The 16,009-nt window shown below is 34.6% G+C and overlaps 3 protein-coding genes across 3 annotated transcripts; 1 reads left to right on the top strand and 2 right to left on the bottom strand.

The window, feature by feature from the left end:
• The first annotated feature begins 1,407 nt into the window (after positions 1–1,407).
• On the top strand, positions 1,408–4,445 carry LOC8281849 (transmembrane emp24 domain-containing protein p24delta9). The gene is made up of 4 exons (XM_002522435.4): positions 1,408–1,777; positions 1,856–2,065; positions 3,986–4,062; positions 4,180–4,445. Exons 1-4 carry the CDS (start codon positions 1,562–1,564, stop codon positions 4,322–4,324), a joined length of 648 nt encoding a protein of 215 aa, XP_002522481.1. The 5' UTR covers positions 1,408–1,561; the 3' UTR covers positions 4,325–4,445.
• Positions 4,446–5,199: 754 nt separating this feature from the next.
• On the bottom strand, positions 5,200–11,544 carry LOC8281850 (integrin-linked protein kinase 1). Its single transcript, XM_002522436.4, has 11 exons — positions 11,022–11,544; positions 10,848–10,922; positions 10,339–10,455; positions 9,020–9,114; positions 8,433–8,553; positions 8,220–8,299; positions 7,490–7,549; positions 7,025–7,146; positions 6,794–6,879; positions 6,592–6,707; positions 5,200–5,804 (listed from the first exon to the last, which is right to left on the bottom strand). The coding sequence occupies exons 1-11, from the start codon at positions 11,316–11,318 to the stop codon at positions 5,678–5,680; spliced, it is 1,296 nt and encodes a 431-aa protein (XP_002522482.1). The 5' UTR covers positions 11,319–11,544; the 3' UTR covers positions 5,200–5,677.
• Positions 11,545–12,666: 1,122 nt separating this feature from the next.
• LOC8281851 lies at positions 12,667–15,907 on the bottom strand. The gene is made up of 5 exons (XM_002522437.4): positions 14,799–15,907; positions 14,586–14,685; positions 14,376–14,505; positions 13,203–13,298; positions 12,667–13,116 (listed from the first exon to the last, which is right to left on the bottom strand). The coding sequence occupies exons 1-5, from the start codon at positions 15,154–15,156 to the stop codon at positions 12,979–12,981; spliced, it is 822 nt and encodes a 273-aa protein (XP_002522483.2). The 5' UTR covers positions 15,157–15,907; the 3' UTR covers positions 12,667–12,978.
• Positions 15,908–16,009: the final 102 nt, after the last annotated feature.

The raw sequence follows: 16,009 nt of genomic DNA, 5'->3' as shown, positions 1-16,009 counted from the left end.
TAACTCTACGGACAGTGTTATAAGAATCGATATTGAATATTCTCTTATAATTCATATTCATATGTGAGAATTATAAAAATATATGAAAAATTTTAAATTATTTTTATAAAAGTAGAAATTGATTTGCTTGGCTCTAATTCCAACACTCATTCCATTTTTAGAAAGAACATAATGGCTCATTTTATTCTTTCAAGAAAAGGACTAAGTTTCTTTTGGTCAATGGAAAATAATATTAGTATAAAATGGTCTTTAGGCTCGAAATAGCAATCACAAGAGGATCCGGTTAAAATCTAACAAATAAATTATCCAAATTGTAATAGACCCTTAATAGGTTTAGAATAAAGGGTACAAATACTCATTGAAACATAAAGAACAGGAACAGACTCAAAAAGCCTGTAAACACAGCCCAAAGGCCTGCATTGGTCAAGGAAATATAAGGAGGTCATGGAGAACACTCTTTTTCTTTTACAAAACTGTACCTCTACCAGCTTGGCCATAAGGAGACCACAGTAAGCGTCAGGAGTAAAGTCGGATTAGCTGGACTTTCAAGAAAAACATTGCACCAAATGACCAAAACACATACCCACCAAAAGAAAAGAGATTTGAGAGAGCACACAAGTGGTTTAGTATTAACTTCTTGTGCGAGAGGGTTACAAGAAGCGGAGAAATGGATCAGTTGGAAAATATTACACTGTCAGAGTCAATGCTGCCCCTCCCTCAAAACAAAATGGGGAACAATTCCATGTATTTACATAAACTTTTCTTTTAATATATATATAACTTGAATATAATATAAAGTCAATCTCACATATATGATAGGTACACTAAGGCTGCATTAAAATAAAATGTTCATAAGTTAATGAGATTTGACTCTATAAAATTATTTAAATTTGTTTTTTCTAAATTCATTACAATAATGAACCTAATTTGTTAAGTAAAGTTTAAGTCAGGTTGATTAAAAGTATATATACATATATAGTTGTTTAAATTTATTTACTCAAGTAAAGTTACATAATCTGTCAAAAAAAAGTAAAGTTATATAAATATCAATATTAGTTTCTCTTTTTAGATTATAATTACAATAAAATACTCAAAAAACAATAATAAACTTCACTAATTTATTATTATTGAAAATATTATCAGAGTATTAATTCCTTTTAAGAATTAACTAATAGCCTTATTTAAACTTAGTAAACCTAAATCTACGACAATTAGGAATAATAGGATCCAAAGAAACCTAAATCCTTGGGTACGCATGAACACTTTGTGTTCAAAAATAAAAATAAAAACCTAAGAAAACAAAAAATAAAAAGCTGCGGTCTTTGAGGTTCGAAGCAAGTACAGTGTATCACGAGTCTATGAATCTTGTCTAAACAGACGTGTTAAATCCAATCAAAACTCACCAGCTGGCCATAACCCATTTCTTTCCCTCTTCCTTTCTTTTCTTTTTCGTCTCCGCAAACCGAGCATTCGACGACTTCGCAAAACAACACAACTCAAAACCAGCACATAACATAACCCAAATCTTTCTCATAGCTGCTCGAAAAGAAAGGCAGCAATCATGGGTACCAGATTACTTGATTCAGTTATAATTGCAATAAGCATAGTGGGTCTTTTATCTTCTACAACAGAATCACTTCGGTTTGATTTACAATCAGGTCAAACCAAATGTATTGCGGAAGACATCCAAAGCAATGCGATGACTGTTGGCAAGTACAGCGTTGTTAATCCTAACGAAGGCCAGCCCTTGCCTACTACACACTCGCTCACTGTTAGAGTGCGTATTTTCTGATAAAACCATGTTTCTTTTTAAATCTTTTTCCCCTTTTTTTAAAGATTTAATTTGATTTATTAGGTGACATCGAGTTATGGGAATAGTTATCACTACGCCGAGCATGTACCATCTGGGCAGTTTGCGTTTACGGCAGCGGAGGCAGGAGATTACATGACGTGTTTTTGGGCGGCGGATCATAAGCCTCAAGTTACTTTGACTGTTGATTTTGATTGGAAAACTGGTGTCGCTGCTAAAGATTGGACAAATGTTGCCAAGAAAGGCTCTATTGATGTAAGTCTTTTTCATTCTTTCTCTCTTAATTTGCGGTTTTCTGTCATTTGGGTATTTATCAGATTTGAGAATAATTCTTTTTTGGTTGAATAGTGATAAAAGTTTATTATTGGGATTACAGCTTAAATTGAGATGAGAAATGACGATGGGTGTGTTGAATTTGATCTAGCTAAGAAATTAGGGGAAATTTTTTAATGGCACCTCATAAAGTGGAAATTTTTATGCTGATAACAGTTTAAGACATTTGGAAGTATTGGAGTATGCAATTTAGGAGAGGAGATCACTAAAATGCTATGTAGGAGTATATATGAGCGATCAGATTATGAAGGGATGAAGTTGTTTTCCTTGTTGGTTGAATTGATTTAGTTGTTAAAGGTGGTTGCTTGAGGCTAGGTGACAGGCTCTTCAGCTTTGTTCGGATATTATTGTCAGGGGGAGGTTAAGTGGATACTCTCTGGATTAAGAATGGCAATTGGGTCAGATATGCATCCTGTTTTAGCATACCCGTATCTGACCAATCTTATTTTGAGGCAGAGCAGAGCATGTCAAGTTCAATATTAACCTGATTATTTAGAGTAAAGAAAGTGCTAATATTTATAAAAATAAAAAAACTACACATTATATTTACAGGTAGCTTATATATGCCCTTAACTATTGCGTTCATTCTATTGACAACTTCAATAAAAATCATTGTAACAATTTTTGTTAATGTAGTTATTATAGGTGGTATGACATTACCTTGCCCAGCCCATTTATAAATGAGTTAGGTTTTACCCTTCCCATTAGGATTCTGCAAGGCAAGTAACCACCAGAGCAGGAAAACATACTATCCCTATCCTGGATTGCAGGCTAGTATCCTTTTTTAGCTGTTGATGTGTCTTCTATTCTGTAACTCATTGCTTGAACTGAACCTCGAAGTTTAAAGAAAATTAAACAGTCAATCTAGATGTTAGTATTGTCCACCTTACAGTATCCCTCGTCCGCAGTTAAGTAAATAGGAACTCCAAATATTACCTGACTTCAATGAAGGTAACTGCATCATCTTTTGATGGGTTAAATTTGATGCTTTGGTTCTGTGAACTCTGAAGTTTATTTTATAAAAAATGGATGATATGTTGTTCAAGCATAAAGGGCTTCTGCATCAGGCACCTGCCTACATGTAAAGATGTAGCAGCTTATAACCCAACTATAGCTAAGAATGAGATGTGGCAGGTAAAATAGATAACTATATGGACTTAAAACTCTACAGAAGCAACAAATGGAACTCTATAGAAGCAATATATGGTGGAAAATTAATTGTCACAACTCAATTACACCACATCTTCTTCCAAGTAATATATCCTGATAAAATCAAATTGAATTATCATGTAACAATAAATCCAATTAATGTTGGGCATTAAAAGACCTCAGGAAATTACTTATTACAAACCATGCTTGTAGAAATGGTGTTTGCATTTAGTGAGGAGTGATGCAATACAAATGAGGTGATTTTCATTGTTTGCGGTGCAGCATTTATGAGGAGTGACACTGTGATAGGTTAACCGTTCAAGCTGTTAGATTAACAGTCTAGAAAGACATAATTCTCCAATCTTGTTTTACTTAAGTAAGTTTCAGCGGACAAGCCTCAAGAATTTGCTACAATAAACTATCAGTTAGATGACATGCAGTATGCTTTGATTTGTGTTTTCATCTTCTCATAAGATTTCTGGTTGCCAGAAAAGTGCAGAAGCAATTGATTTCAAATTTAAATTACATATAGACCCTTAATTGCATGAATACACGCATTAAGAAGTTTAACAAAAAAAAACCCTAGGCACTCAAGTGGAAAATCTCAAAAAGTTTAGGTATCCAAATATCATTATCCTTCCAAATGTCATTAATGGGCATTGAAATATTCTTATATCACTTTTATGATGCCAGGTAATGGAATTAGAGCTGAAGAAGCTGCATGATACTGTTATTTCCATTCAGGAGGAGATGTATAGTCTCCGCGAAAGGTAAAGAGAAATATAGTTTATTAAAGAAACGTGGAAGCTGATGTACTTAATTTCTCAAAGAATGTTGTTTATTTGAATTCCAAATCAGCTTTAACACGTTTGGTGTGCTTGTTTCAGAGAAGAACAAATGCAGGAGTTGAACCGAGCTACTAACTCAAGGATGGGTTGGTTTAGTTTTCTATCTCTCATCGTATGTTTATCAGTAGCAGGCTTGCAAGTATGGCACCTGAAGACCTTTTTCGAGAAGAAGAAGCTCATTTAACTCTAATATTGAAACAGGCTAATACAACACAATATTCTATCATCTTTTTTTGCTCCCTGCTGTAAAATGATGTGAAAGAATAATTTTCAAGTTACCTGGGATTTTGACTCCCTTTCAGTTACTGTGAATTTATGCTTTTCAAGATGCAAGGGCAACATATCATTGTGATACTTTGTATCTTTCCTCGTCAAGATATGAAGTCCTTGCAAATGCTTTCCATCTTTCTTTGTTGCTAACCACGTAGGTTGCATCTAATATTTTTATCAAGCATGCTTGAATCACTTTAGCCATAATGGTAGAAAACTGACATGAAAATATCCCAACTGCCTGAAAAAGAAAAAGATCCATTTGTGGAAGAAAATTATCCTTGCAGCCTCTTCAACGCAAATGTAAGCATCTTACCAGCGCATATCTTATGCGCAGTGATAAACTCTCTTTTTGATAAATACTTACTTATAAGATCTATCATTTTTCATTTCACCCGGAAATCTCTCTTCCTATTCCTTAAGAATCAGAACCTTAGACATCTCATATAGATAGATTAGCCCCTATCATCATCGAAAGTCTATCTCCTGGCTCTCGCTTATTCGCCTGTCAAAAAGGGAGTCAGCTCTGTGGACGTTCTTGCCATAGCCAGACCCTTCTATGAATGATTACTTGCTTTGGTACCTAGGGAAGAAGACTCTGCTGAGGCAGATGCCAGTCTATTCTTCCTAGCTACAGGATTAGAACATTGAATTCGGGGAGCTTCTGATGGCTGGTTCCTTCGGAGACGAATTACCTTCTGTATCATTTTTGCAACAATACATTCTACAAATGAAAATCCAAGCGGAAAAAATTATGATATCCGTCTAAAATGATTCCAAAATGCAAGCTGAGGCAGATTATAGAATTTATTACACATGCATGAATTGATTAACGCTTACAATATCCAATAAAAAATAATCAACAACTTGATGATAGGAAGATCAAGACGTCTAGCAACAAGATAGTATAGACACTTAGGACTTTCAAAGGATGGGAAATATCATATTGCTGGGTTCTTTCCTACTCACAGTCCACAACAAATTACAATTGGATAGCAAAGGAGAATATCCGGGTCAGATAACGAACTTATGCAAGCTAATTGAATGACATCTTGGCTGACTGCTTAATATCAATAAGAAAAGGCCAGTGAACCCCTACACTGACCCTGCTAAAAATCGGATCCATTTAGTGGAAACCAGTAACAGTGGTATCTCACAATCTTTCTGAGTCAAATCTATTCACAGCAGCATCTGCACAATTGCGGAAAAAAGGAAATGACAGGCATGCACTGCAGATCTATATATTTGGCCATGTCATTGCGCTGTATTATGCATTGAATAAGCTCCAATGATGATCTGCAGGTAAGACTTCCTTGATCTTTTCAAGTCTCTTGAGGATTTCTAGAAAAGAAGGTCTTCTGTTCATGTCAGCAGCCCAACACTGATCTGTTAATCTGAAAACATTCAGAGAAAGAATTTAGCAAAACCAACGACGACATAAACTTTAGGCAGTTTAAGCCTTTTCTTGTATCTTAATTGTTTAAATTTGCGGGGAGGGGTGGGAGGAAAATGTCTTGGGAAGTACAGGTCAAGGTAGAGATGCCGAGTACTAAACACTATCAGATAATAAATAGATAAGCTTAAATATAGGAAGATGTTGAATGTCATTATGATTGAACAAAAATCAGTACTGTCAAGTGTATTATTTGGAGAACTGAAGCAGGTTTGATGCATCACTTGCCTTTTCTGAGTTGAATCAGACTAGAAAGTTGAGGGGCTAAATGGGATAGGAGTTGTGGAGGCATGACTCTTTGTACTAAAGGAGAATATTTGTCAGACCCCTTTTATTGTTTTCCAGTTAGTTTGCAGGGAATGGAAGCACAAAGACTAAGTAGGAGAAATCTCTTTATAATCATTGATATAATTTGGCTATAACTCTCTCTTCTATCCTTCTTTTGTCAATCCAGAAAACAACCAAGATAAATGAACATCAACACTTTACTTTCATGCAGTTCTGAACCTCACTATTTTCAGTATAACGGGCCAATCTTAGATTGTGATAAACTTGTTAACTCCAAAAAGAATGCCTCAGATGATAGATGTGTGCATGCCACCTAAGAGGCCTTTTGATATTGGGATTGATTAAGCGAATCATGTTATATAATGGCAGGTTCACTATTAAACTGCAGACAGAGGACATCCTTTGTAGAAATAACTGGAAATATATTGAATTTGACTTACTCCCTAAGTTCAATGGTAAATCCTTTGGCATGAAATGTTGGCCTGTGCCCCTCTGCCACAAATTTGGCTGCTTCATAAGGCTCATAATTTGCAAGTGGGGGTTCCCCTTCAAGCATCTGCATTGGAGAATAAATCAAATTACAACTTATTTTGATTACTTTGTGTCATTATGTATGTTGTCTTGCAGAAACCAAAAGGTTACCTCATAGAGGATCATTGCAAAAGAGAAAACATCAACCTTCTTATCATATTTCCGGTGCTTGAAAACTTCAGGAGCCATGTATCGGTCTTTTGTTGGGTTACAACAAAGCAAAGGAATGTAAGTATAAGAAAATGAACTTGTTTCGTTCAGAGAAATTTTATTAGACACTCACAGATGTAAGTATAAGAAAATGAACTTGTTTCATTCATAGAAGTTTTGTTAGACACTCACAGCTCCCCGTCTCGCCAGTCATTTTGTATACGTCATGAGAATTCTGAACCTTGATGAGCTTGCTTAATCCAAAATCTCCAACTTTCAAATGATCAGCATTGGAGTTGACTAAAAGAACATTCCTGAGATTTAGAAAACACGTGTAATAGGTAAAAACAGAAAAGAAGCTGGAGCTTCCTGATCAATATTTTCAAAATTGGAAGCCAAGAAGAAATCAATATTTTCATAATTGGAAGCCAAGAAGAAATCAATATTTTCAAAATTGGAAGCCAAGAAGAAAAGAAACAATGAGAAAGGCCATCTTATATTGTTCGGAAATGCTAAAGCTGTTTCCAAAATTATTGCAAATTAGGGTGCTAAATTCTATTTTCTGCTCAAAGCCTTAGACCACAAACTGATTAGCTATAACTTAATTAATAGACATGGTTATTTCTCCAGCAGAAGCTAATGCAGAAGTGAGCTCACCTTGGTTTTAGGTCTCTGTGAATGATGACATTTGGCTCATTGTGAAGATAAGCCATGCCTCTGATAAGATATATAAAACTCTGATTAGCATAATAATCAAAATTTCTAAAGCTGCATGTTTCACCTAGTAAAAGATTTACAAGGGGAGTTATAAAGTGGTTCAATTAATTTTCATATTTGTTTCCCTGAGTAATAAAATGTGACATAATGTTATACCACTCAAAGCCACGTATCGTGCACATTTCATAAAGCATCTACGAGTTGAAAATAACTGAAGTAATGGTTAAAAGACTAAGGAATTCATTTCTTTTCATTTTAAGCAAATATCACTGAATTAATAAAATGCCTAGGACTTATTCAACAAAAAATGAAAAAAAAAAAAAACTATCTTCATATGCTTAGCCATAATGACTGAGAAGAGAAAGGTTATAGTGCCACAAAGCCCTTATATGTTCCAAGTGAAACATAACCCCATATTTTAATAAAAATGCTGCAAGTATAGCTTAATAGATTATGGGAAGTATTACGTAGAATCACATCTCTTTTTGCAGAATTTCTAAATTAATATTGATTGCTATAATTAGTAAAGCCTCAGAGATTTACATTTACCAAAAAAAAAAAAAACTAAATACCAATGACAAAAGTTATATACGGGTAGAAGGACAGGAAAACCCCAGTTCTCAAAGAAAAATGTACTGGATTCAAGAGTTTCTTCAGATGCTTGCAATACCTGGCAATATCCAGAGCAAAGTTGATGGCTGTTGAAGGACTAAGTGCACCCTTTTCCTTCAGGTACTGATGCAGATCCCCCTAAGACAACAAAATGAATACTCTGATAGATCAGGATTGGCTTGGGAATTGGAGATAAATTTTCAAGTCAGTAACAATAACTTTCAGAGAGAATATGATATTTAGAACAAGAAGCAGATAGTAAATCATATACCCCTCGTAAATACTCTGTAATCAACATAAGGGGCTTCTTCTCAGTGACAGCTCCTAGAAATTGGACTATATTGGGGTGGCGAAGCTTCACTAGCAAATTAACCTCATGCCTGAAGTCCTGGCTGAATCAGGAAAGTGAAAGATGAGCAAGGAAGAAAACCACGATATAGACAAAAACCCCAACCTGATTCATTAATTATTGCGAAGAATTGCCACCAATATGGTTAATATAGGAGAAGCAAAAGCCTCTTAATTTAATTAAAAGGTCGAGAACAACCACCTCCAGAGAAGAATAATGAGAAAATTACTTCAAAGTAGATTTCCCGCATTCCAGAGTTGCAATATGTTCATTCAAACTTTTATTTTGAATATTATCAGTTTTCAACAAATAAAAGTTTTGAGCATAGCGTCTTTTTGTACAAAACCAATACAACCTCTAAAGAAGTCTTATCCTATTAAGTATATGCTATCGTTAATTGGGTCTGACAATTAGTTGATCAGAGTTCACAAGTCCCAACATTATTAACCAAACTAACTGTAAGCAACTGGAATACAATTTATAAGTGCAACCCAACTAGAAGAACTCACATCACCAATCTGTCATCCGAAAGTGATGGAAGGATGCGTTTAACAGCTACTGGTGTTCCACGCCAATAGGCTTTCAAGATCTCGCCAAAAGATCCCTATAGGACAAGCTAATATAAGCAGTAGAACTTGCAGATAAAAATAGAAGAGATGCACCAAGAAATTGAAAGCCGACTGCCACAAGTTACACATAGATGATATCAAGGTGAAAGTGACAAAAGTAGACATTTGATTTTTGCAACCAAACTAAAGTTATAACAACTGATTATTTCTCCCTCACCCCATTATTCTATTCTCCTACTACTAGTAACCAAACAAAAATCGGGTAGAACATAAGATGTGATCAAATAACATATAGCAAACCATTTTTCATATAGCACAGATGATCCAGAAAAAAAAAAGTTGGGCCCTACCATTAGCGTTTGGAAGTATTACCTGGGTGTCTTGGCCCACTGTTTTGAAGAAAAACTCTTATAGTTCCCAGGAAAAATTATATTCCACTATGTTGTCCATTTCATTCATATCTCAAGAAAAAAATTCCACTTGCATTAAAAGCAAACCAGAATTTTACTACAATTACAGATAAGTTAATAGACAAAAAAAAAACCTACTATTTTGAGGAAATTTCAGGATAATGAATCTATATAGGTGCCAGTGCTCAGTGCAGAGGTTTGATGGGGAAGTATGAGTGGCAGAGCCACATCCTTAGGGCAATGACACTAATATGGCTCTCCCACTAGTTGCAAATTAACTGATTCAATGAACGGGCCAAAGGACCCAAGACAACAAACAAACAATATAAAACTCCAAGGAAATAATAAAGATAAATTCCCAGTCATATGAGTAACAAGCAACTTCAGCATCAGATCTTCATAAATTTACCTTCATGAATCAGAAATACCAAGTTAAGATGGGCACACATAAAGCAAGACTATGTAACATGGCAACCTACTTATAACTGTGGAGAAAATATGCTTCAGTGACACTCAACCTGAAAAGGTAAAAGATTTTCCATTGATAAAGTTGAAAACGCCACCACACTATTTGTCCCTACAGTCTATAAAACTTTCCAGATAAAACATATTTCTTATTTTACAAATCATAACAATCTAGAACTACAATTCCCATTCAGATAAAGCATAATAAAGGACATCCTTCAGAAAACCACTAATAATAACAGAAACTTTAACTAACTAAAACTTTAGTAGTATTCGGCATTCACAATCCAAAGCTCAAGCATAAACTACTGAAATATTGTGCCCAATAGCCAATAGGTTCTTGACCATACGCATAATCAGAAATTACGAGAGATAAAATCACACCTTTCCAATAATTGCTGAATTTGAGAAGTCGAGCTCTGACGGGTCAATTTCCCAATCACATTTGTTTGGTAGAGGTGGTGGAACAGGTTTTGGTTCAAAATGGCTTCCATTTTGCCCCTGCAATTTGAGTTAACAAACTTAGCTAGGTCTCACACACACATTTTAATTATAGAAGTCTATCATCCAAAGGCACATGACAAGGGAAAAAAAGGATCTTATAACTATAATTGATGGCATTTTCAAAACCAGATTTCTCTATTTAATTGATAAAAAGAAAAGAAAAAAAATTTCTAACACAATAGCATTAATATGATCGAGATACAAACTCCATAATTAACTAGAATAAACTATGTAATTCTTTTTTAAAAAAAATCTAAAGAGATAAACTTCAAAATGAACTGATACCTTAAGCATAAAAATCTCCCTGAAATGAGATATATTTTCAAAACAAATAATGTAACATTAAGCAATCACCACTTAAAATACAGTAAAGAAGCATAAATACTCACATAAGACAAGCCACCATATGATTTTAGAAGCTCAATCATATTATGTTTCTTAGCTCCTTCTGCATCAGCTAATGGCTGCCACATCACCGGAAGAATTTAATAAAATAAAAAAAAATAATTAACGTCAGTTAAAATTAAGCTAAATTTAAAAATGAAACACACAAAAAACGTTACCGTATTTTTCCAGCGATCCTGGGCGTTGACATCAGCGCCAAACTCAATCAAACACTTAGCAACATCGATCCAACCATGAAGAGAAGCAACATGAAGAGGAGTTCGACTATCATAATCTCTAGCGCGAACTAGAGATCTATCTTCCTCTAGAAGTTTCCTTACAGCCGCAGCGTCGTTCTGGTGAGCGTGCCACAGTATCATTGACGTCCTGCTCACTCTCGCCTTCTCTTTTTGCTTGTCGGATGAAGGCGGTGGAGGTCCTCGTTCGCCACCGGCGGAGGAAGTACCGGAGCTCATGGTGAGATCGGAACAAAAAGGGAAGATTCTTCGGTTCTGGTTGTTTTAGTGTGAGCGCGTAAAAGATGAGCTGATAATAAAGTTTTTTGTTGAATTAATGAGGAGGTTCTTTTTTTTTTTTTATCTCTATTTTGTATCTGTTATTATGGTTTTACTTTTTCAACAGAAATATATATAATAATAATAATAATAAAGCAGTAGATACTTTATTTCGGCTTTTTCTTATTAGTTCACCGTGTATCGCATGAACTGTGAAGCCATTCCTTCCCTTTTTACATTCAACTGTCGAGTTGCTGATCTTTTTATATTATTTTATTATTTGTTCTATTCTTTCAAGTATATTTATTTTATTTGGATAAGCATAAGATGGTAACTTACATGTTGGAATATATATACATATTTTTTTGGTTATATTACTGGATATTAATAAACTTATAGCATAAGGACACGTAAAGGTAATAATACTACGGAGACTCGTTTAGCAACTTGAATTTTTTAATATGTATTTTCTGTCACTTTTCTCAAGATAGAAAAGGGCATCAGATTTTTCAAATAGTACAAAATGGTCTGTCTGCCTTGGATAATGAAAAATATGTGCAGAGACTGCCACTTTTTTTACAGCATATTCTTCATCTTGTTCCTGCCATTTTTATACTTCCTTTTGAGTAAAAACCTATTCTAGTTCTGATACTAATCTTTTGCATTAAGGAAAAAAAATCGGTGAAAGAAATGATCTTATATTAGAATTATAACATTTATTACTATTAACTAGATCCGATTACAAATTTATTTATCTTAATCCTCGTAACCTCAGTCATTTTTATATTAAAAAATGGGTTAAATATTTTATAAATTTAAGACTTAGAATCAAATAAGTCCAATTTTAACTATTTTAATAAATACGTTCATAATTTTTATTTTATACTTAAATAGATCTGGATCTTAAAAAAATTATGAATATATCTCTCAACCTTATTGTTTAAATTAGTTAAATAAAATAAAACTTAGATAAATATTAATTTTTGATATTTAAATAAAATTTAATTTTTTTGTATTTTATCAAAAAATTAAAAATAAAAATTATTGTATATTTCACTATTACCGTCCACTTTATCAAATCATCATTAGTACCATTGCCATCAATTTTAATAGTTTTAATCAAAAATTAGATCTATTTGATCTTAAAGTTAAGAGGCTATTTGTTAAAATAGTTAAAATAAAACTTATTTGAGCTTGAACTACAAATTTAAAAAAGTATTTAATCCTTTATTCTTTTAATATTATTTTATTTTAATAGAAGAAAGGAGCAGTAGGGGCAAAAAATGAATACTTCAGTGGTGCTTAAAGATATCACAATTCCACAACCGACATCTCGATGCTTTTTAAGTGTATTGAACTAAGGCTACTTGTTGCCTGGAGCGAGAACGACAGAGTAATGATTCCATACAACACGTAGATTGCAGTACAAGCATAAATTCAGATGCAGCCTTTCTACGAGTGCCAGAAACATTATGACTAATTTGAATGTTACACGAATGTGTAGAATCAAGCTATTTTACTTCATATCATACAACATCATTTTTAATTACAGTATTTACCTAATACTTTTCAGTTTCAGCAGTGTGACATCTCAATGTATTCTTGCTCCATCACTTCATATTCATATCAAGTCCTCTTGGTCTTCAAGGGAGCGCTTCCGGGCTCTCAAGTTAAGCTCCAGACTTTGTGGTAGAGGAGGTGTTCTTCCTCTTCTGAATAGGACAGCAAGAGCCCTCATTTTACGGCAAAGATCAAATACCTGCAGAGGAGGCGCCATATTAAAACCAATTTTCACAGAGTAGATACAAAAATAATATTAAATTAAACCTTAGCTCAGACTCTTACTGATGAGGCTTCAATTTCTGCAACGCCTTCACAACCTTTACCTCCTCCTTGCAGTAAATTACAATATTTTACAGCTTCGTTCTCGTCTTCAAATACCTGCAGCAAGATTTATTTATTTTTTCAATCGGACCAAGCAACCACAGATAAAATGGGATTTCAAATATAAAACAGCCTGCTCTAAATTTGTAAGGTATCAGACCAAAGCATTTGAAGCAACAGGATTGGAAGCCAATGACAAGCAATAATAACTTTTATGACATTAATATTCTTAAATTATAAGAATGTACTTGTCGACATTTGAGCTTATGAAGGACAAATCACATGGTATAAATCAAAAGCAGCTTTACAATATCCTGGCAGTTCACATTTCAAAGTCCAACATATTATTGTGTTATATCTTGAAAGTCAGAAATCTTATAATCATAATATTTATCCAGCATAGCAGTAGACATTTGAAACGTCCATTACTTCTTCACCTCAGCACTGAAGCTGCTCTCATTTGGCTTTACCTTTGTACTTGAGAATCGCCTATGATCTCCAATAATGAATGGATTTCTCCAGCATCAAGACTAGAGGCATTATGTACAATGTGATGTGTCTTGTTTCCAACAGAATGAAGAAGGCTAATAGAGAAGTGGATTTCTATACTGCTACTGCACATGGAAATCACTACTACAGTGCTTTAAATACTTTGTGATCACCACCAAACTGATTTATTTGCATTAGCCATTCTACAGGTATACAGGCTATCTACTAAAATAGGACAGACTAACTGCTAGAAAATGTCTAGCCTCAGTGTAGTTTGATAGATAAATTCATGGAGTAGAGACTATATTGTGCTTATGCCAAAGCAGTTTGAGCAAAACTCTAAACGAAAGAAAATGTAAAGCAACTGTAGAATTGGAGGAATAACTCAGCTGGGCATGTGCAAACTTTTACTGTAATTGACTTATATATATGATTTCTGGAAACCTCATAATGGCACAGTTTACAAGGGCCTAGAAACCTAGGAGATGATGTTAAGTATGGAGTATGGACTTTTTCTTTTGGATCCAAATATTTCTGCAAGCCTCTTCGTTACCAAATTTGCAAGAATTGCTTGAAATGCATTGTCTTAAATTGGAAAAGACAAGTAAAAGATTAAAGAAGCAAGCAACAGAAAGAAAGACTTACAAGCACACCCTCTCTGATATCCTCTACAAGCATCTGGAACTTATTAGTCTCTGGTCTAGACTGTTTAGACTGGTTTGCCCTCCACTTTCCTCCTTTGGAAAATAAAATCCCAAGCTCTCTCTCAACTTCGCTGTTTCAAGAGCAAAATCTGAGCTCTAACTAGGAAAAATAACAAGCAGTTTGTAGAACACGTATGTACCAAATTAAAACCTGCGATTTCTTCGAGTTCTCATAGTGCAGAGCTGGTTTTCTCTGTGGGTTAGGACATAGACAGGCTTTGAGGGTTCTCTCCATGGATTAGTCTCCAATACTGAGCAGCAACATACAAAACTTTGTTAGGGAAAATGCAAACCAAAAGTAAGTAAATACCTAAATACCAAACTTTTGGGATCAATTAGTATTATAATTGAATTGAAGGGTTACCATCATAACTGCTGCTATCAAAAGATTGTTGAAGATGCCTACGCATGTCATAAGCACGAGAAGACACTTGCTTCACAAACTCATCAGATGTCCCTGGAATTGTGCCGTCTAGATGAAGCGCCCTTTCGATTTCTTCTCTTTCATCACCAGCATCATCACCACCATCATTTCTAGGTTCGTTGTAATTACTTAATTTACACGAAACATTTCTCCATCTCCTTCTTGAAAAAGATGAACGAAGAGGATACTTGTGAGGAAAGAAAGAAGAGGAAGGAAAAAATAAACGACGATGATGTAGATGAAGAGGATTACTGGGCGGGAGAATCATAGAAGGAGAAACAGATGCCAGTGAATCCATGTTTTATAAGTAGATCACTTTCTCTCGTTTGTTATGATTACAAAAGCTAAGTTAGTCTGTTAATCGGAACTCTGAGTAATATAGTCGAACAGGTGCTGTGAATGTGCAATTAGAAGAAAGAAACGCTGAAAGGTAGAGAAATACCCTGCGTGAAAGACTGCAACTCTGGGGCAGGAAGGAACAGGAAAAGTTGGCTTTGTGAATCCGTTTTTTAATTTTTAATTTTAATTTTTTTGTTCTGATATTTTGAAGTGGTGGGTCCAGGGAGCGTTTTTGATTTGGGTCGCAAATAGCGGACGGGTCAAACTACAAGCGTAACAAAATTATTTTCTTTGCGAGGGAAATTTTAGAAAGCAATAGAAATTTGATCAGGCCGACTTCTCTCCACGTGTTGTATGTCTCTGTAGTTTTATTCGTGCGGCTTCACGGTTGATTAAACTAAAGGCTTTTGGAAACCCAACGGGCCAATGGGTCCACATAAACGGCAAACTCCCCATCCGCAATCAGTTACAATTGTAATTTATAAACAACTGATTGCCAATAGCTAATTGACATTTGACCATTATAAATTTCTCAAATCTGCCATTGCTAAAACTCATTATTAGCACTTTAGACCAGTGATGGAATTTGGAAAATCATGGTAACCGAAAGCAAGGGATCGAGGACTCTGCTTGTACAGTTGAAGTTTCAGAAGATTAAGATCAGAGTCAGGCCCCCTTGTCCTGCTGATAAACAGCGAAACAGGATGCATTCAAATTTCAAGTTAATGAAAACAATCACTTAAACCCACCAAGTGCATTGATAGTTGTATTTTTACTATAAATGATTGAAACTGGTGTTGTATTCAACTTAC

The sequence above is a fragment of the Ricinus communis genome, chromosome 1, assembly GCF_019578655.1.
Source record: "Ricinus communis isolate WT05 ecotype wild-type chromosome 1, ASM1957865v1, whole genome shotgun sequence".
Classification (NCBI taxonomy): domain Eukaryota; kingdom Viridiplantae; phylum Streptophyta; class Magnoliopsida; order Malpighiales; family Euphorbiaceae; genus Ricinus; species Ricinus communis.
This window is presented reverse-complemented; position numbering and strand designations above follow the sequence as displayed.